General features: G+C 52.0%; 1 protein-coding gene and 1 long non-coding RNA gene across 3 annotated transcripts in view; one reads left to right on the top strand and one right to left on the bottom strand.

Moving 5' to 3' along the window:
- The window catches only part of LOC147353561 (uncharacterized), a 32,878-nt gene extending 15,950 nt beyond the window's left edge, over window positions 1–16,928 (bottom strand). Inside the window, exon 1 of the long non-coding RNA XR_015145145.1 lies at window positions 146–16,928. This is a non-coding gene — a long non-coding RNA (uncharacterized LOC147353561). The remainder of the gene's footprint in view (window positions 1–145) is intronic.
- A 1,100-nt stretch (window positions 16,929–18,028) lies between these two features.
- TSHZ3 (teashirt zinc finger homeobox 3) overlaps window positions 18,029–21,466 on the top strand; it is a 71,439-nt gene continuing 68,001 nt past the window's right edge. Inside the window, exons 1-2 of one of the 2 annotated variants that reach the window (XM_086349617.1) lie at window positions 18,029–18,167; window positions 19,040–19,754. In XM_086349617.1, the coding sequence (XP_086205743.1) occupies window positions 19,715–19,754 (40 nt within the window). In that variant the 5' untranslated portion in view covers window positions 18,029–18,167; window positions 19,040–19,714. Of the gene's footprint in view, window positions 18,168–18,650; window positions 18,779–19,039; window positions 19,755–21,466 lie in introns of those variants that run through there. The other variant, XM_086349615.1, reaches the window with a different exon arrangement.

The raw sequence follows: 21,466 nt of genomic DNA, 5'->3' as shown, positions 1-21,466 counted from the left end.
ACCCCCTTCCATGCTGCCTTCCCCTCCAGAGCCCAACACAGAGAGGGACCTTCAGAGGAAGTTCCAGAGAACTTGGTGAGGTTGGCCTGAGGCTGCCAGTGCTCTGTAGAGAGAAGAAGCTACTCATGTCAGGGATGAGCTCTACCTGAGGCGTCCTCACACAGGTCCCTGTGAAGCCCCTCAGGTTGTGGGCCCTGCAGCAGCTGCGGTTGCATCAGAACACGGGCTGAAGGCTGGTCTTGACATCCACAGAAACCTCATCCTAGTCTCTTCCCACGGAGGTGACCTCTGTGCAGAAATCCATGCCATGTACCAGGCAGATGGGCCTCAGGAACCCCTTGAGCTGCCACTGTGTGAGGAAACTTGGGTCTTTGGTAATGGCCTGGGCAATGTGGAAGGTGAGGATGCCCTTGAAGAGAGTGGTTTCAGTGGAGCGGCAGCGACAAGAGACAGACTAAGGGCTTAAGGAAAGAATACAGGTAAATGCGCTGGAAGTTCATTTTCACAATTAATTAGAAAAAACAGGGCTGAAAGTGTGTGTCACAACACACACACTCATAAACACACATGTGCACGCACAAATATGCCTGGACCAAGTACCCCTCTCCAGAATGCCTGCTTTCCACTATTGCTATCTCAGCCCCATCTTTCCCCTTTTTCATTCCCCGCAAGAAGCAGTTGGCTTGGGATTCAGGTACCTCAGTGTTGCAAAGTGACTGCAGGCTGTGCAGTGAAGAGACTCCTTTTCAGATGCCCTACCTTCAAAATAGATCTTCAGCCCCACCGTAGCGAGTACTATGGGCTAAGTGACCACTGTGTCCTGCTGGGACCAGGGTCCCTGCCTACTCACTGACCCCCTGACCTCACCTTTGCCCACCTAACTTCATCATCCACATAGCTGCCCTTGTGATCTTCCAAAATCATCAAAGTGATGGTTTACACCTTCCATTGGCTTCCACATCCCCACCTCTCTATTCTCTTCTCCTGCTCCATATTCTTCACAGCAATTCATTCTACCTTTAATCATATTTATTTTTATTCATTTCACTTGGCTATTTTCTCTTTCCCTGGAAGCTGAGGTCTGTAAGAGTTGGCCTTTGTCCTCTCCACTTCTGTGCCGCGGCACCTTAGGCATGCTGGTATTTTATCAAAGACATGCAGTTTCCTTAAGCCTCAGTTTCCTCAGCTAACAAAGGGGAACGATAAATTCTGTGTGCTTCACCTCATCCGGGATTGTGGAGATTAAATGAGAAGGCAGAGCAGACCCTGAGGTCTGCAGCATCAGCGATGCCGCTGGATCCTGGTTAAGCCTGCTGCCTGAGAATTCTAATTCTGCAGGGTGCTTTCCTGTCATCACAAGCCCCTTCTGAGGTCAAACCATGACGTCTTCACCAGAAACAATAGGCCCAGCGCTCCTCCCAGTTGAGAAACCTGGGACTCTATTGAAAATAAATTAGTAATGCCTCACTCTCATTGAAAAAAAAGTCTCAGGGAGATTTACAATTTTCTTTTTTCTAAGTGTACAGAACAACATAAATCAAAAGGAGCAATGGTCTACCTTGCGTTTTGACTACTTTGACCCTCTTCAACCTCTGCCAATTTTTATCTCATTTTTGTTTAACTTTATACATCAGAGTTTAATTTGAGAACTGGTCAAGAAGGCAGTGATGTATAGGTTACATCAAGTGCAGCTGAAATTACCCTGTCCCCGGGGACTTCGGACTGAAGGGAGGGTCCCTGTCCTCTTTCAGGGAGTAGAAGAGGAATGGTAGACTTTGCCCCTTGAACCCAGCCCCCCTCCACCCAGCTGGCTTCGGCACTGCCTCTTGTTTATTGATCCGGCCAGGTTTGAGGCGCTCGCAAGATTGCATCCATGCAGGGCTCAGGCTGCCCAGCTCGGTCCCAGGCTCAAATCACCAGCCACGGGGGACAATATCATTTTAGGAACCAGAGAAGGAGTTCTATCAGCATTGATTTTTCCTCTTCTTTCAAGTGTTATCTTCTCTAGGAAAGTGTGCCCAGCTGGTAGTGTAGTCTGGCCAAAGAGAATGCTGGCCTTGCTTCCCTGAATGTCCAGAGTGGGGCCTCACATCCCACAGATTACTCGGTAAGAATTGATGCTTGAATGAATGAATGAGTTGTGTTCTGCTTCCTCTTTACGACTGGTGTTCTAGCAGCCTCATAATAGGGTTTCTCTGGTGGCTCAGATAGTAAAGAATCTGCCTAAATGCGGGAGACCTGGGTTCAATCGCGGGTTGGGAAGATGCCCTGAAGAAGAGAATGGCAACCCACTCCGGTATTCTTGCCTGGAGAATTCCATGGACAGAGGAGCCTGGCGGGCTACAGTCTATAGGGTCACAAAAGAGTCAGACACAACTGAGCAACCTACACAAACACAAATGGATGAATTGGGTCACTGGCTTAAGAACTGGTGAGTGGCTATTGGTCCTGGAAATTTCCTTACAGATGCTCGGGACTAGGGAGATCTTGAGATTGTCTCATCTGCCTCTCCTCTGTCACATCAATGTTCAGCAAGACAACCTGGCTGGGGGCTGGACAACTTCTACTAAACACCCCGAGGGACAAGCCACACAAGCAGTGACCCAAGGGTTAGCATTTTTTTTTTTTTTAATGTACATCTCCTTCACAGCCCTTATCACAGTTTGAAATTACAGACTTCCATAACTATTTGAGTAAAGTGTGTCTCCCCACTAGACCCTAAGAACACTGAAAAGTTCTGTAATTAATTCGCAAGAAAAGTCTGTCTGCTCACCTGTATTTCCAGGGCCGGGCACAGGGCTTAACATCTGGGAAGTGCTCAATAAATGTTTCTGAATGAATGAGTCCAAAACAAACCGGGCTGGGGAGATACTGTGGTGTATCATTAGCAAGGCAGAAAAGAGGTAAAAATGCCCAGGTAAGGTAGTCATATTACATGTGACCACCTGACCTACTGCCAACACAAAAGGCCAGTAAGGGGTATGACGGAGGCATATGGTCGCTGGATTTGGGGACTAAGTTAAGATGCCAAGGACAGCAAGTTTCTCTGGAAGACTCCTTGTCTGGACCTGCACTGCCCCATCCAGTAGCTATTAGCTACTTGTGTGGCCACTGAGCACTTGAAACGTGGCTGATCTGAACTGAAATGTGTTGTAAATACAATACATACACCAGCTTTCAAAGGTTTACATGAAAAAAGAATACAAAAATCTATTACTAATCATTTTATATTGATTACATGTTGAAATGATACTTTGGGGGCTATGATTAGTTAAATAAAATATCTAATTGAATGAAGCTCACCTATTTATTTTGCTTCTTTTTAAATGGGGCTATAACAAAATGAACTGAGAAGGGCGTGGGTGCATAGTGGCAGAGCTGGAGGAGGGGGTGGGAACCAGTGCGAAATGGAGTGCATTGTGAGAAAATCACTTGTTTATTTAAATATTGTACTTATTAAAAAAAGAATCTGGATAAGAAATATGGGTATTTATAGTAATAATCAAAAAGGGGAAAGGCAATATATAAATTATATTTAAAAAAGGAAATTATTATAAGACACTTGGACAAAAAATTTACATCTTTAAAATATCTGGACTTCAACCTCAGAATGAGCATATCTTTTAAAAGCTCTTGGAAAACACTTCCTTACTCTCTTTGTCTCCTTTCTTTATAAGTCATCTTTAAGTCCCTTTGGGAAACTTCTTATAAATGAGGATTTGCCTCTCAAGGGATTCCTCTGGTTAGGAAAGTGTTTTATTAAAAAATATATGTTTGCCGCAGAATGCTGAGCGATATAATTAGCTGGTCCCTTCTGTTTTATTTTAAAAGGCTGTATGGCCAAGTTCTAATTAAACATATTCTCAGGACATTTGAAATGTGAAGGTGCCTCAGAACTGGGCACTAAAATAAAGGAAGTGAAGGCTTGGGGGATGCAAGCTGGAATGCAGGCACTCTGGCCACAGTGTACCTGGCATTTAGCCTCATTTCTGTTCCTGAGCACACAGCTGCCATGACCCATAAGCCCATCCCAGTTTACCATTGCTGGGACCCTGCCCTGAACCTGGGAGACAAAGAGTCCTGGGCTGGGATTCTGGGGTTCTGGGTGTGTGATAGGTCATCATGTCCAAAGTGAGAGCTTTTAAGGTCCCCACTAGCCCTGACATTCTGATTGTACATCTGGATATGTTTCTCTAGCTAGTTCTTGCCACATAGCATAGCAACATTCCAAATGCCCATACTTCATTTACTTTGTGAATCCAGGAATAAAATACAAGACCATGGACGGCTCATCCAAGAGAGGCAGTGCCACACCCTCATTTGCAAAATGAGAAGAGTAGTGCTCACCTATTCCCTCTTGAAAGTATTTCTTCTTGGAAATACTCTGTCTGCAAACAGCAGATGGGCTGGGAGCCCAGAGGAGGTGAGTTTAGAACAACCTCTTCTAAATTCTCCCACCTTGGCATCTGAGTAGTAACCTCACTCTTTGCAAAGCATTTACCCATCCATTAAACCCTCTTCAGAAGCAAACAGAACTCTCAGTCTTTGCTGCTGGGGACACAAAATGATAACATCCACTTTGGAAAACAGTTTGGCAGCTTCTTATAAAGTTACACATACTCTTACCATGTGTGTGCATGCGTGTGTGTGTGTGTGTGTGTGTGTGCGCGCTCAGTCATGTCTGATTCTTTATGACCCCATGGACTGTGGCCTGCCAGGCTCCTCTGTCCTTGGAATTTTTCCAGGCAAGAATACTGCCATGGATTGTCATTTCCTTCTCCAGGGGATCTTCCCAACCCAGGGATCGAACCCGAGTCTCCTGCGTCTTCTGCCTTGGCAGGCAGATTCTTTTACCACTGTGCCACCTAGGAAACTGGGACTCTTACCATAAAACCCAGAAATCCCACTCCTAAGCACTGGGATGCAAGAGAAATGAAGACTTATGTTCATACAAAACCTGTATGTCCAAGTATAGGAGCTTTATTCACAGTCACCCTAAACTGGGGACAACCTAATTAATTGTCCTTCAACAGATACGTGAATAAGCAAACTGTGATCCATTTACACCAGCTGTTGAAAAACTCAACAACATGGATAAATCTCAAACGCAGAGTGAAAGAAGCCAAACCCCAAAGGTAACCTACTGTATAACCCCATTTAGTACATCTTGGAGAAGGCAAAAGGGTGGGGTGAAGGACAGACCAGTGGTTCCTGGCACGGGCAGTGGCAATGAGGGGTAGGAGGATACTTTGACTATGAAAGAGCAGCACAAAGGAGAGTCTGGGGTGATGTGCCTGTGTGCCAAGTCTCTCCAGTCGTACCTACTCTGTGCGACCCCATGGACTGCAGCCCGCCAGGCTTCTCTGTCCATAAGATTCTCTGGGCAAGAATACCTGAGAGGGCTGCCCCACCTCCTGGGATCTTCCTCACCCAGGGACTGAACCCACGTTTCTTACATCTCCTGCATTGGCAGGTGGGTTCTTTACCACCAGTGCCACCTGGGAAGCCTGTTTGGAGCGATGGGACTTCTCCAAATTTTGATTGTGGTGGTGGTTATCTAACTCCATGAATCTGTCGAAACTCAGAGAACTATACACTAAATGAGAGAATTTACTCTATGTAAATTCGAAAACAAAAATTTAAAACCCCGGCAGGCTTGGCAGTGAATGTGTGGCTGCTTGAGGTTGCCCCCCCTCATTCATTTTATCCTATAAGGGATTAAGTCTATCAAGGTATGGTGTTCCCTGGGGATGGTTACTGTCCAAAGTGGCCTCTGAAAACTGAAGGGAAGGATGTAGATTACACGGGCCAGTGACAAAGTTTTTTTTTTTTTAATTATCTTTCCTATTGGATGCGGACAAAGAGGCAAGCAGATTTAATTACCACTTGTGACCACTCTTGAAGTCAAACAAAATACCTTGAGGATGAGATGATGCTGAGAACACAGAGTTAAGAGAGGGGAGAGAAAACTAGGTTCCTGTTTGTATAATTGAGCCAGGATTTACCACTAGACAATTTCCTTAAGCCAGTATAGGCAGGGGGTGCTATTACCTGCAGACTGAAACTTCCTAGGAAATACAATCATCAGCTCATTGAAACACTTCTGTTCTGATCCACAGTTGCAAAGCAACTTGCAGCAAACTGGGCAATAGAGAACCTCTGCGAAACAACAGAAAACATATGCAAAAAAAAAAAAAAATGGGAAAAGGACTTGGACAGGAACCTCATGAATAGGGAAATCCAAGTGACCATAAACATCTGGAAAGGCACTCAACCCCATTAGCATTCATGGAAATGCATATTAAACACAGAGAGATAGCAACAGCAACCACTAGATTAGAAAATATTAAAAAGAAGGGGAAGAAAAGCTTGAAATATCACATGTTGACAAGGATGTAGAACAATGGGGACATGTAAAAACACTGCTTGTGGGAGTGAAAATTGGCATAACTACTTTGGAAAACAGTTGGGAATTGTAGATTCACATACCCTATGACTTAGCGATCCTGCCCCTACATATATGTGTAACAGACAAGCTCTCCCACATGTGCGTAACACATGAATAAGCATGTTCACAGCAGCATTTTTCATAATAGCCAAAAAAACTGGAAAAAAAGAAAAACCTACTATACTGCAATATATTCATGATCCACAGCTTTAAAAAAGACCAACTGCACACATTCACATGGTCAAGTCTCCAGGTGAAAAAAATAAGACATGAAATGATTCATTCATTACGATTTTCTTTATGCAAAGTTTAAATACAGGCACAGGGGTATTTGTACCGAAGTGTTAAAACTACCAAGCAAGGTAATAAAGCAATGACTACAAAGTAGAGAGGGTGGTGGCCTCTAGGAAAGGTGATGATAATCAGGGGGTAGGGGGATCATTTCTGGTGATTGAGTATGGTGGTTATACAAGTGCTGGTCTTCTAATTATTATCTAAGCCACATATGATTTACACCTTTTTCTACGTTTTTAATGTATCTCACACAGAGAAACATAAGAAGTCAAAAAAATAATCACAGACCAGAGAGGTGCCAAGAACCAGTCTGGAGCCTGGAATATGGGCTAAATTTGAGAGAATTCTAGAGAGGTGGTCCCAGAGAGAGACTATCCGGATGGTCACAAGTTTTGCTTTCTTTCAATCAATTTATTCCAGCCAAGGGCTTTTCAGAAGTGTTTGCTTTCAAGTAAAAGTTGAAACCTTTGAAAAGTATCAATTCTGTCTTTTAAGTCTAATGTGTTAATCTGACAGCGTGCTCTTTCTGATTCACTGCAGTTCAGACCAGATCTGTTCCTTACACGAATCGACAAAGACAAGACGCAGCTATCTGTATTTGCCTAGAGATCTTTCATCTTAAAATTTCAATCATCAGGGCCAGAAACACAGGAGACCACACCCAATGGCTCTTGAGTAAGCTGTATAGTGCTGGTCCAGGCATTTACTTCACAAAGTTCCCTTGTATACAATTCTTCCATGCTTTTATTTGAGCCTATTAACTTTATTTTAAATATAAATCTAACAAGCCCAGACATCTGTTTCCAGGACTCTTTCAGTTTAGAAAGGTAAAAGCAGCAGGGAACAGCTATGAGAATCCGTGTCACTATGCAAGGAGACAGAAAGAAAACATCTTAGGTCTCCTAGGCTTCTGGACACATTTATTGTAGGCACAACAATGAAACGTTAAATTAGAAATTGACTAGACTCTTTTTTTAAAAAATCAGGAAAATGGGCAGTGCATAAGAAACGGTTATCATCCAATCTTTAGCAAATCATATCATTCAAAAAAAGTAAGTTTTATAGATATTTTCCTGCAAAGAAGTCACTCTGTGAGCATGTCTAAATTCAAGTCTCTAGAAGCATATGTGTGTACACAGATGCAAATATATAGACATACACACATATACTTACACAGATGAATAATGAAAGGTAGAATCTAGAGAGTGTGTGTGTGTGTGTGCGCGTGTGTGTGTGTGTGTGTGTTCGTGCGTGTGGTGGTGGTGGTGGTAGTGGACTGAGCCCCGTTAAAGAACTCAAGATTTGGATGGAATTCACCCTGATGGCTGAACAATTATGAAACAGCAGCATCCTCAGAACCAAATGACCTTTTCATCAACTTACAAAACATTAAAGGTTAAAGAATGTTTGAAAGGAAGCTAATACTTTTAAAACATTGGGGAAATTGCCATCTTTTCAAAGACCTGACCAAAATGAGAGCAAAGTGCCAGACAGCATGTGAGCCTTACCATGAGGAGGTGTGACACGTTTGCATTCCCTGCTTCATTCAGAACTATGAATGAATCTACCTCCTCAGGAAAGGAGACAAGGTAGGCCTGGGAGCTACACAGCACGGGAGCTCATGTGAGGAACCCTTAACAGGCTGGCTCCTAATTGCAATTTTGCAGTCACAGTGCTTCCTCTCTCAAGTAGCGATGGCAAGGTGAGCAAATCAATGAGAGTGTCAGATTTTCCAGGCTTCTATTTTCCATCTGACCTGGATGGTACAAATTCCAGTCACTACTAACAGGGAAAATAGAAATATCAGTGAGGCTCCTCACTAAACTCATTCCTTTAATTAGCTCCCAGAAAGGCCTGGAGAATCCACCTTACTCGCCCTGCATATGCCCACTCTTCCCAGGAAGTTAGGAGGCCTGTGCCCTGCCCTGCCTTCCGCACCTCCCGCCTTCTTTCTCCTTGTCCCACTCACAGCACCTGCTTGCAGTATCCTCTGGGGCATCCAACCTCATCCTGTTTTATAAGCTTTTGTCTTCAAGAAGTCTGACCCGGTGGCTGCCCTTCTCACAGGGCTGCAGGAGGAGTCAGCATCACTGGACAACCACTGTATGCCAAGTTTTTCACCAAAGCATCAACATAAATCCATCATCCCAGGGAAGCCTGACTCTACCTGGGAAGTGGGCTCTGCTGTGACTCGCCCACGGGCAGACAGCTGGTAACACCATGCCTCTTTCAAACCCTGGTCTAGCCCTGAAAGCTCCCGGGATACAGTGCAAAGAAGTAAAAGCTTCGAAGGACTTCTCTGACTTGGATGAAATTTTTCTTCCCTGATTTTCTACTCAGGGCTAAAGAAGGAGATGAAGGAAGTGAGGCTCACAACGGGGGGCAATCCACTCGAGGTCACTTGGTGAGTTAGGGGCCACCAGCCCAGGCGCTGCCTCACATGGGCAGAGCTTGCACTCATCTGGCGTGTGCACATGTGCAGCCGGCCATGCACTTGGGCCTTCTGCGCTGCTGATCCTACTTTCCCTGCATGCTGTCATGCATCCTGGGCTGGAGAGTCAGCCCTCTTACTTTCTCACCTTCGCTGTCTACCTTCTAGACTCCTGACATGCCCCAGATAGAATCGTCCTTCAGAGAACGAGCAGCTGGCATTTCTGGACATTTGAGACGGGCATGACTCCTTGACAAATTTCCCTCTTGGAGGATGACTCTGGCCCATTTTCAAGTCTCATTTTTCCTGGCCGACAGGTGAGGCCTGAGGAGCAGGAAGGAGGGATTGTGGGCTGCTGGGAGGTTGAAGGGAGGCTTCCCTGCCACATGACACAGAGTCAGGGGAACTACAAAGACCTTGCTGCTTCTGTGACCGGCAGGCCTTCCTAGTGGGAACCCTAACCCCAGACATTCAAGTCAGTAGGAACTGCAAATTCTCTCGAAAAGCAGGGAGGCCCTTTGGTACCTGAACTTACCCGTTCACCCCCTACTGCCCACCAGTATTCCCAGCAAACCCAGAGCCAGAGCCCCTCTCAGCAGCCAAAACACTCCTAAGCGCCTTAAATGATGTGAAAGACTTCTTATGAATTTACCCCCCCCACATTGGGTCTACAGATTTTAAAGGTATTGATAATATCTCTCAGGTGATGTCACAATTCACTCTCTGTCAAATTTGTATTCAGCACCTACAGTTTTTTTTTCCTGTGTGTATTTACAAACAGTTAGCCAGCCTGGGTCCAGGTTCTGAGAGCACCCCCTGACCAGGGTGCCCCCTCTCTGGTGAATGAGGCCGGGGAGGATGGCTGCAGATGACTGACTTGAGCTGAGTGTGGCTGCAAAGCAGGGCCTGGAGGGCCCTTCTTGTTGGAACTCACACTCGCCTGCAGCCTGACTACCACCTGCAGACCCCTTGGCAGGGAGCGGGGTGGAGATCAAGCACTCCCCAGGGCAGTCTGTAGCTGGGCCCCAATTCTAATTCCTGCAGAGATGGAGAAAGAGCAACATGCTCACCACTCCACAGCAGAGAAAGACAATTGCACTTTTAAAAACTCTGTACTTTAAAAATATACAAAACAGAAACAGACTCACAGACGTGCAGAAGAGCAGACAGGCGGTTGCCAAGGGAAAAGGGGTGGAGGGAGGGATGGACTAGGAGTTTGGGGTTAGTATAGCAAACTATTGCATTTAGAATGGATAAACCAATTCCTACTTCATAGCACAGGGAACTATATCCAATCTCCTGGGATAAATCATAATGGAAAAAATATTTTTTAAAAAAAGAATGCATATATGCGTATAACTTAGTCACTTTGCTGTACAGCAGAAATCAGTAATACATTGTAGGGCTTCCCTGCTGGCTCAGATGGTAAAGGATCCTCCCGCAATACAGGAGACCTGGGTTCGATCTCTGGGTTGGGGAAGATCCCCTGGAGGAGGGCATGGCAACCCATTTCAGTATTCTTGCCTGGAGAATTCCATAGACAGAGGAGCCTGGCGGGTTACAGTCCATGGGGTCGCACAGAGTCAGACATGACTGAGCGACTAAGCACAGCACAGTAAATCAATTATACATCAATTAAAAGTGTGTGTATAGGCCTGCAGGGGCATGGTGGGCCCCGGGGTACTTGGAATGATGGGCCATGGGAGGTGGTGGGAAAGAAGAGATGCTGAGCAGAAAGAACTATCTGCTGGTCCCTGATGGAAGCGAATCCAGCGTCCCAGGCAAAGGTCTCCACTGAGTCCTGAGCCACAGGCAGAACCAGGTCAGAAGGCCTGCAGATTCTCCTCGTTCCTTAGAGACCAAAGGTCAGTATCAGGGCTGGGTCAGTCCCTTCTGACCCTGGCACACTCCCTTATTTCCACATTCTTCCTGAAGGATGCTATAGACAGGTCCCTCCTTGCATGCCTTTGCACATTGACAGGAGCTCCTGCCTAGGGGGTTGGGCGCTTCCTTCAGGATGTGCTTTTCCAGGGGAGGAGTCCTGTAGCTGACGCCAGTTGTCAGCACACCCACCTGAACAGCCTGCTCAGGCTTTCCCGGGGGCCAGGCTCCGGCAGCACCCCAACTCCCAGTCCCAGCTTCCAGTGGGCCTGACCTGCATGGGCATACAGTCCTCTGCTCAGTGCAAGTTGGATTTGTCTGCTTCAGAATTTCAATATTGGAGGGCTTTGAAGAGGGTGGTCAAGATCCGGGATGGGCAAGTGTCTTATCTTGAAGTTAATCCCAATGGAACACACGTTTCATGCAAACGCTAGATTTGTTACCGGAACCTACAGAAGGGAGTTGGAGTGAAGGCGCTAGAGCTTTTCTTAAACCCCTCTTTGGCGTCACCACCTGCCTCTGCTATCCAACTGCAAGCGAAGAGTGCAGAGACCTAGTCTTCCAGGTGATAAGAGCACTCCGGCCCACTGCCTCTCCCCTCTCTCATTCCTGGGGTGGGTGGGGCTGCCCCCCGGCCTGCCTCTAGAGGGCGCTGTTGGAGAGGTGGTACCGCCAGCTGCAGCCTCGGGCTCAAAGAGGGCGCCCCAGGGACTCCACCCCTAACCCCTGGCCTAATTTGAATATTTCATTGGCTGCAGCCAGTCTGGTCAATTTATCATGCAAATATGGGTGCCCTCGCGCCAGAGAGGAGCCACCGCCCGCGCAGGAGAGCGGCGCCCGATTGGTGGCCGAGACAGCTGCATTTGTAATATTTTTCTTTGGGCATTAGAGTCATTTACCAATGCCATCGCCGCAACTCGAGGCACTGAATCACAAGCCACTTAAAGGTTTTTATTGGCAGCTTTGAAACTTCTTAACATGTTCTTTTGTTTTAAACCAAGTATCAACCTATTGCTGACCGCCCACCCTCCCCCCCACTCCCCTGCCCGCCCTAAAAAAACCTGCAGCAGCTACAAACTACTTTGTTCCCTCTCAATCTGTGCACTGGGTGACCGCTTCTGCCGTGTCACAGCGAGGAGGACTAGACCTCTTTGGGATGAACACTTGGTAGACTTGAAATAAATAATCTTGGCAAATTCTTATGGGGTCCAGACACAACTGATAGCAGACAAACAACAAGGAACCAGAGAGCAACAGGAAGAAAGAGGAGGAAGATTTGGGAAAGAAAAGTGGCAGAAAGATGAAGAGGGAAGGGAGAATTCAGAGCTGCTCTGTGAAAGAGGAAATTCTTGGAGTTATCAAAGCTGCCGAAAAAAAGAGACTATCCGCATACAAAGAAACTCAACCTGCTGGCCGCCCTGTCCCGAAGAATTCTGGGTTTGCTATTCTAGAAACACAAGTGCTATGCACCCAAGTTTCAAGAAATAAAAATGACAGGAACGAGGTCCCTGCCCAGTATCCCTCTCTTGTACCTGCCCTACTGAGAATTGCGCCCGGTCTCGATTTTCCCCGTTTGGAAATTCAGCGACAAACACAAAAACCATAATATATAAGATAGAAAAGAAGAGCTATTAAAGAAGAGAAAGAGAAAACGAAATTCCTCCACGTTTCGCAAATTCCCCGGCTAGTTAATGAGGTCACCAGGCTTGCAACGCTGGGCTGTCTGGTTTGAGAAGACCTGGTGGCTTGATTTCTGAGACCTCCTCCTCTCCCGGGTTCTTGCATTGGACGAGCCTGAGCTCAGCCTCGCGGTGATTCACAAGCAGGATTCTGTCCGCGGAACTTGTTTGCATCCGCGAGGGAAGAGCTGGGCACCTCTGCTTTTCAGCTAGCAAAGAGCTGCTTGCTTCCAGCCAGGGGCGAGCCCCACAGTGGCTGCTACTGCGTTGAGTGTAGAGTTTTTTTTTCCTTAAGCTTTGCCTAAATGGTTTATAAAAATCCACTTCACCCAGAGTGGGAAAAAACACGCCTCGCTGTAGCGAGTAATTCTGGAATTCCCCGAGCAACTCAGGTCAACGCAAGGGATTTGATCAAAGGGCATTTTGCCAGTAATTGTGTCCTCCAAGCTGGTCTTAATGTATATCTGTCTTAGACAGAAACACGAAGACTTTCTACTTTTTTTAATATTAGATCTCCTAAAAAAAGTTTTTTTGAAAAGTTCGGTAAAGGATTAGGTTTGAAAGATAATTATGTGAAAAGGGGGAGCGAAGTCTAAACTGTGCTCCCCAAGTCTGAAAATCCGGTACTGAGAGCAGAGGAGAGCCCCAGGGTGTTAGGGACGGAAAATCCCCAGCAGGTCTTGGGAAACCCCAGAAAGTAGTCCCTACCAATCACCCAGCTAGGAGATGGGTCTGTAGGCATACCCGATTCCCTTCCAATAACGGCGTTCCCTCCCTCCCTGTTAGGTACATAGCTTTTAATTTTTGTTTTTAAAGATGCTTATAATTGCCTGGAAATCCCAAGTCTGGGGGCGGGTGGGGGGAGGGAGGGGGAAATGAGACATCAAGGAGGGGACATGCTGGCTCTAGCTTTCTAGGGGGCATGACTGGGTCAGCTTCCATCCAAAGTTCAGGAAGTCCCAGTCATGCCCAGTTCAGGGATGGCCCCGGGCAGCCTTGCTCTGCCCCGCCCCAGCAGAGAGCGGATCTCAAAGCTGGCCAGGGAAGATCAAAGGTGCTTTTTGCCTTTGAGTCGGGTGGTCCTGGTGGGATTGCCAGACCTGCAGAGAGCAGAGTTGCAAAGTTGGGCCAGACCTCTGTGTTGGAAACACAGAAATTTACCAAGTAGGAAGCCCGCTCTGGGGAGGAAGGGTTGATAGCCTGTGTACCCAAGTGTTTGGGGAGTGGGATGGCGGGGACTGGGGAGATTCACATTCTCAGCACCAATTCTTGGGCCAAGAGAAGTCTCCTACTTTTCTTCCAGGAGTGCCTTGCCCCGCCCCCAGCTCCCATCCCTGGGAGCCTGAAGTAGCTCCCCCGAGGCCCCACAGAAGTGGCATTAATATACCGCTCCGATTTTCCAAGGTTTATTTCACGTCAAAACTGTAAAAGTTCTTGGGAGAATTTACAGACAAAACATCTGGTTCGTTAAAACAAAGCTACCGGAAAAAGAGAAACAAACTTCGCTGCTGTATAAATGCACTTTTAGCAAACAATTTACCGCCTGGCTAGGGCCTGGCCCCAGGGTCCGAATTCTTCCCGCCACGACAGGGGCTGAGGTCCTGGGCCCAATCCCTGGCTGAGGTATGCAGGTGGTGGCAGTCCGCCTCTCAGCACCCAGGGTATCTCCTCCTGCCTAGCCCAGGTTGTGGTGACAAGGAATGTCAAAGGGTCCAGACCAGAGCGCCGACGTTCCAGGCGGGCGACGGCTGGAGAGCCCTCGCTGCCGCCTCGTCCCGCAGGCACTGGGCTCCCCAAGGGCCCACCGGCGGGCCAGATGCCCTCACACCTTGACATGGGGTGTAGTCTCCCAGAGGGCGTTGTCCCTGCGGGCTGCCCGCGCCTCCTCCAGACAACCCTTCTCTAAGGTCTATGTTTAGACCCCTGGGTCCCAAGCCCGCCCTGGCTACCCGGCCTGGATAGCCAGCTGCAAGGATGCCTTCTTTGCGGAGGTCTTTTTCCTTCTGGCCATCCCAAATGGGGACACACTTAATTCAGCCTGGTTTGGGACCGGCGGGCTGTCACTCAGCACTCAACCGCACCTTGAAGACAACCTCGGCTGCCTCCAGGCGGTGGCCCGCCTGCTCCTTCCCCAGCGCGAACTTCCTGACTCCTCGCGCCGCCCGCCGCGGTCAGGATCCTCGCCCCTCCACCGCACACTTGTTTCGAATCACACGCCTGCGTACTTCTCCCCTTTCCGACTTCTCCCGGCTAGGCTCGGGTTAGCCAAGGACAAAAGCGCTCCCGGGATGGGAGAGACCCGCTCAGGTAGGCCCGGCACTGCCGCCTGGGGTCCGTGAGTTCCGGGAGCTGGAGTCGGGCTTCTAACCCTTTGACCTGAAGGAAAGGCTGTTGGGACCATTTGAAGTGAACAGGGCTCCGAATCCCGCCGCAGAGGAGGAGCGGGGTTGCATTGCGCCCGAGGAGCAATCTTGGGAGTCAGGAGTTGTCTTCATGGCCCCTGGGAATTTGGGGGGCTCTTAACAGGGTGGTCCAGCTGATCGCAATGGGAGCCGCCAGTTTCCCCTACAGGCGGTTGCCACCGGACATTTTGGTATCTCCCCACTGTCCCTCAGCCCCCTTCTCCTTTTATTTTTAGGGGTGTAAAAAATTATTCTCAGAAACACGGCACTTCCCAGAGGGGGCCACTTTTTGCGTGACTCACGCGGCTAAGTAGTTACCAGGTGCTTCTGCAGGGCAGAACCGTATTGTGGCTTTTCAAAGGAAAGGTCTCTGCAACTCTTCAGAGTAGGGTACAAAGATTTCTGCACAGTGTGCCTTCTACAGAATTCTAGGTCCTCTGCCAGGCGCGGGCTTTTCCGCCCTCTAGTCTAGCGTGGAAATGATTCAGCTGCTGGATGCGGTGCGCGAAGCCGGCACCCTAGAGCGCGGACCGTCCTTCCCAAGGAAGGAGCCCCAGCTAGCGCCGCCTCAGCGGTCTCTGGCCTCCTCCTGAACCGCGCAGGCCTGGGAGCATGCCTGAAACCGGTTTCTGTATCCCTCCGAACTCGGGAATCGCGGAACCATGAGACGCGCAGGTTTGACCCGCGTGTGTAGTCGACTCGGAGGGACCGAACTCACCAGGCACCGGACAGATATATTTTCAGTAGTAATAACACAAATATATCAGGGGAAGTGCCAGGGACAGCCGCCCCACAGATGTCCCAGGAGGAGGTTCTACGTACACTCTTCCTCTTAAGTTCTTGGGAGGACATGAAAGGCCCCTGGCCCGGCCAGATTGATCCTATGATCAGGGACATATGTGAAGGTGTCTGTCTTCTGGATCTTGGGTTAGGGGACGATAGGGAAAAGCAAGAAGCAGAAGCAGGGGAGCAGGCCACCACCGTCCGGGGTCAGCACTCTTGGGGAATGGTCGGCAACTCCCTGCAAAGCACTGGCTTCTCCAACTTATGACCCCGTTCTCTCTCCCTCTGTAAATAACATGTGAATTACAGACATACTGCCACCCAGAAACTATTTCTCCCTAAATCGAGCTCATAGTTCTCACTCGAATCCATGAGAACCCATGGATCCCTCCTCTTTCTTCCCTTCTTGTCTCCTCACTGTCAGGCCATGGTACCAAGCAGCCAGGCGGGGCCTGGCAAACTTGTAGATTGAGACCTTTTGGCTAACACCTGCCTGGCGACCACGACACCCTTGGACTCGGCCAAGCTGAAGATTTAAGCCACGGAGTTGAGGTAGCTTCCAGGTCTATATCGTGCTTGCTGCGGATTTGGGAAACCTACCTCCCTTCTTTCCTATGCCACACCCAGTCCACAGAAAAGGGGCAGAGAACTTGGCAGAATGCAAGGGCTTGGTTGACACTGTTCCCCTGCACCTGTCCCATCCCTAGAATGGCCTGCAAAACTAATCATGTTTAGAGATCCCGATATTAAACTGGGTAGGTGTAGCTAAAAGATCCCCGTAGAGATCAGGGTTCCAAGCTGTGCCAAGCCGGACCGGAACCTTGTTTTCGTGCCCCGGCAAAGTAGCGCGGTCGCAATATGCACCCCGCATAGCCCGTGTTGTGCGTGACGGGCTGTCGCGGCGATGTGCAGCTCATTGACACTGATGGATGCGCCAATGGTTGGACGGACAGATGTTGGGGCGGATCGCACTGCGCGCAGTGCCTGAGCGGGGGAGGGCGAGGCAGCGATCGGGCGGTGGCTGCGGGCTACGCTGAGACCGGAGCTCAGGCCACGGCCGACAGGGGGAGAGGGCGGAGGGAACTGAGATTTGGAAAGCTGCGCCGGGAAGGAGAGGAGGAGGGGGAGCACGAGCCAGGGCGAAAGTCTCAGCCTTCCGTGCACGGTGCTCAGTGCTGTGCACTCGCTACAACCCGTGGACCCAAGCGGGCGCTCGGCGTGTGGAAGGTGAGTCAGGGCGGCAGGAGGTGACCTCCCGCGGCGCCTACTCTCCTTCAGGCAAGTGGTGATCAGTGCCGCAACCAGAATCCTAGAATCCTGAGGCCGCGGGCGGCGTCTGCCAACTCACCGTTTTCTCCTTCGCAAGAAGCGTTTCACGCCCCACGGCCGCGTCTCCCGGGCCTGGAGGGGCAGTTGCTCTGGCCTCTGCGGCCGCAGGCACCAACTCCGCGCCACGCGCCCGCCCCACGCACGAGGCCAGCCCGGGGCCCAGCCGCAGCTAGACTCCAACTCCCCGCAACCGCCCAGGGTCCGCATCCCGCAACTCCGTGCGCTCCTGCGCACGCCAAGGCGCAGGAGGCGGCTTTATAGCCCCGGAGGACGGCGGCAGCACATCTGCATTCAGGGAGGCGTCTGGACCGAGCCCAAGCCCGCAGGCTGGGGGCGAGCGGAGACTTTTGATCTTACCGTCAGGGTGAGATCGAGGTCTCCTGGTCTAAAAGAAAAGAAAGTATGCCTGTGAACTTTTAAAACAAACTTGCAAAAAACAATCACAAGGAAAAAATAAAGAGAAGAGGGGGCAGAAGAAGAGAGGAAAGAGACTAAAAAAGAAACATAAGGGGGGGGGGTGGTAGGGAAAGACGGGAGAAGGCCGGGGTTTGCAGCTCCCAGAGCGCTCAGGCAGTCAGTCCCAGGGCGCGGGGCTTCGGCCCTCGCCCGGACTCTCGCACGCGGCTCACAGGGTACTCCCAGGGCCCCAGCGGCGCGCCCAGAAGCAGCACCGCCTAAGGGGCCGTGGGTCTGGCGGCCGCCCCCGCACTCCCGCCACCGCCGCCCGGCAGCGCCCGGAGCCAGCCCCGCCGCTGCCGCCCCATTCCCGGCCCAAGAGCTGGCCCAGGGAGACGCAATCGAGCCCGCAGCGCATCGATGCGCCGCCGCCCGCGCCGCTCCGGCTCCGGCTCCCGCTCAGCCGCCGCTGCCCTGGGGTCGTCCCATTGAGCTCCGGCCCACCCGCGCCCTCGCGGCCGCCAGTAAGTGAGCCCTCTTTGCCCCGCTGCCAACTCAGCCCTGCCAGCTCCTCCTCTCCACGATCCGCCGGGCTGGCCCGAGCCTCGGCGACCCCAATCACCCAATCAATAATCAATTCTTTTTGCCCAATACTGCCGGAAGGCCAGGCACTAGGCGCGGTAGCCCCTCTCGGGGCGCCCCGGAGCGGGGGATGGGCTTGAGAGTCTGAGCTCCTGCCCCCGCCCCCGTCCCGCCCTCAGATCTGCCAGAGCCCGTGGTTGGGGGCGCGGTCCGGCGCCTAGGGGGCGAGGGACGGGGTGGAGGTACCGTGATCTTCCCAGTCTGGAGAGGAAACTTAAGAGGCACCCCCTCCCTCGCCCACCCCCGGGACGGGCCCGGGAAAGTTTGCCCGGGAAAAAAAAAAAAAAAATTGGGGGAAGTGGCGGCGGCGGGTCCCGGGGGAGGAGCTCGGGAGGCGCGCGGGGTCTGAGAGCAGCCCCCACCCGCTCCAACCCGCGCCCGCCTCCTCCCCCGAGGGCGCCGGCGCCCGCCCGCGGGCCCTGGCATCCCCGGGGTGCGCGGGCCCAGGCCCGGGGTCTGAGCTGGGGGCTTTGGACGCGGCATGTGGAAAGGAGTACGGCCCGGGAGTGGCAGCGGGGGATAGCCAGGGGGCGAGGCCGGGTGGGGAAGAGGGGCAGGCGGGAGTAGCTAGTGCCCCGGGACAGGCTCGGCCGAGCCGGCGCCGCGCCCCTGCGTGCGCGCAAGGGGCGGAGGCGGAGGGGCGGCACCCCCTCCCAGGACTGAGCGGGGGTCCTAGACAGGCTCGGGGCCGGGAGTGGGGGCGCGGCGCCCCCGCGGGCGGGCTAGTGACACGATCATCTCCTTTTCCTTTAAGCTTGCCTGTTGCCGACGCCGCCGCTCCAGCCGCGCCGCGGGCAGAAGACTGGACCGCTGAGCCCCGGGCCGCGGCGGCGGCGGCGGCTGAGCGCCCCCACCGATGCCGTGACCCTCCTGCCCGGGGGCGGGGACCCGGGCTTCACCGGCCGGGGCCGCTCCGGTGCGCCTCCTCCCACCCCTCTGCCCGCCTTCTCCCCCCACTCCCCGCCCCCCGGCCCCGAACCCCGCGCACCTCGTCTGGGGACGGGGCGGGGGGTGGGGGGGGCAGGGCTGCCGCTCCTCTCCGCCCCTCCTCCTCCGGCCTCTGGAGCGATTTGTCAAACTTCCCATTCCGCCGGCAGCGCGGTCCTCCTCCTCCTCCTCCTCCTCCTCCTTCACCACCTCCTCCTCCTCTGCCTCCTCCTCCCCCCGCGCTCCTCCCTCCCCGCGCCTCCCTCGCCCGCCCTCCTTCTTCCCTCCGCACGTTCGGGGATCGCGGCGGAGCGCTGAGCGGGGGGGACGCGGAGAGCCGGGGCGCAGCAGCATCCTGCGGGCGGCCGCTCTCCGGGGGGGAGGCTGAGAGCCGGCCCGCCTCGCCCCCCCGCGGGCCCGCCGCCCCTCCCTCCCTCCCTCTCAGCCAGGCAGCGGCGGCGGCGGCGGCGGCGGCGGCAGTGGCAGTCGCCGGAGGAGCATCATGCCGAGGAGGAAGCAGCAGGCGCCCCGGCGCGCAGCAGGTACGAGCCGCTTCCCCTTCCTCCTCTTCTCCGCCTCCTCTTCCTCTCCTCGCCCCGCGTCTCCAGCCGGCGGCGACCCCGCTCCTTGCCCCGCTCCTTGCCCCTCTCGCTCTGGCCACGCAGAGTAACTCCGGGGCGCCGGGCTTTCTCACCGCTCTCCTGTCTGGTGCGTGCGCCCGCCTCGCGGACCGGCGCCCCCCGGACGCCCCGCTGCGCTCTGCCGCCGCCCCCCTGCTCCCCTTCCCGCTCGCACCCACTTCGGGAACCGCGCTCGCCCGCGGCGAACTGAGCGGGGCTGAGTCCTGCCTCCTCTGCTCCCCGCTTGGCCGCCGAGGGGGTGGGAAGGAGCCCTCTTCTGTCTCTTTCTGTGGGGGGCGGGCGGGGTCACCTGAGTTCCCCGGGACACCTTCTGTGTCCTCTCGCGGCCGGCCGGCGGGGGACTGCCCGGTGTCTGCCGAGCGAAAGAGAGCGAACGAGTAAGCGAGTGGGTCCCTTTGGCCACCTTACTGCTAATCCGATTGATTCTTCATTTATTGGGCCCAAACCGGGCACAGCGGTGGAAACCAGAGCGCACAGGGTCTGGGTATTGTCAGATGACTGTCAAGGCGATGTTAGATGCTGGCGTTCTCTTTACCCTGGTTTGTTTTCGCTCACCCCCACCTTCTCCTTCTACTGCTTCTCCCATCCTCATTTCCTCCTGGCACTTAGTTCTGGGACGTATCTGAGTACTTTCTTCGCCGCCCCCCACCACCCCCCCACCCCGCTCCTTTTTTTCTCTTTTTTTTTTTCCAGGAGTGTCAACTCCTGTTAAGACTGAGCCGATTTTTTTTTTTTTTTCTTTTCTGGAAAAAGCATCATTGAAAGCAAAACAAAACCCACACACATAACATTATTTTGCAATAATGTCAGTTGGGGGCATGTTGCTTGGAAGAAGGGTTTCTGGCCCTTTGCCACCCTTGATTTGATGACTGATTGATCGCCCGTCATGCTGCTGCCTTTGATCTATTCATTCCCAATAAACATCAATAAATCACTCGAAATGGTGAGGCCAAGCTCTGTGACGTCACTCGGGCCCTGTCAGTGCAACTTCTGGGATTTGGGGCGGACTGCTGAGAGGACCACATATGGACGGGATGTATTTTGATATGAGTAACACTCAGATGTGCAGAGGTTCAGATGCTGCCTGAAGGGGAGGGTTGAGTGGAGGTTCATTTCTTTTTTTCTTCTCTTCCTTTCTTTTCTGTTCTTTTTGTGGAAGAAGGGAGGACAGGGAGCAGGGTCAGGGCTTTGCCTGGTGCCCTTCTGGGATGAAGGCACTGTAACCATGCCACCGGTGAGTGCCTGTAGTGGCAGTGGGAATGATGGTGGTGGTCACTTCCATGGCTTCAGCGGGCATTGCCAGTGGAGCTCACACACTGGCTGCACTCTGAACTTGAGTCTTCTCACACAGGGTCACAGAGAGAGAACGCTGTTCTTTCTTCTCCCAGAAATGTACTGACCTGTTAGTGTCCAAAAGAAATTGTTGAAGAAAACAGACTTGGTTTGGGGCATATGTTGCCGATTTTGCTCTGTCCTCAGAGTTACCCAAATTTACAAAGTTTGAAAATCACAGTCGTGGTTGTAGGGAGGGTGCCACCTCTCAAGTCACCTTCTGGCTGGTGCTTTTTTGCCCATCCCATCTTCTACTTTAAATTCCAAGCTCAAGCAATGAG

The sequence above is a fragment of the Bos grunniens genome, chromosome 18, assembly GCF_055505025.1.
Source record: "Bos grunniens cultivar Pamir isolate PY7600 chromosome 18, Bosgru_T2T1.0, whole genome shotgun sequence".
Taxonomy (NCBI): Eukaryota; Metazoa; Chordata; class Mammalia; order Artiodactyla; family Bovidae; genus Bos; species Bos grunniens.
The sequence above is the reverse complement of the archived record's forward strand: the minus strand, read 5'-3'. Positions and strand labels throughout refer to the sequence as shown.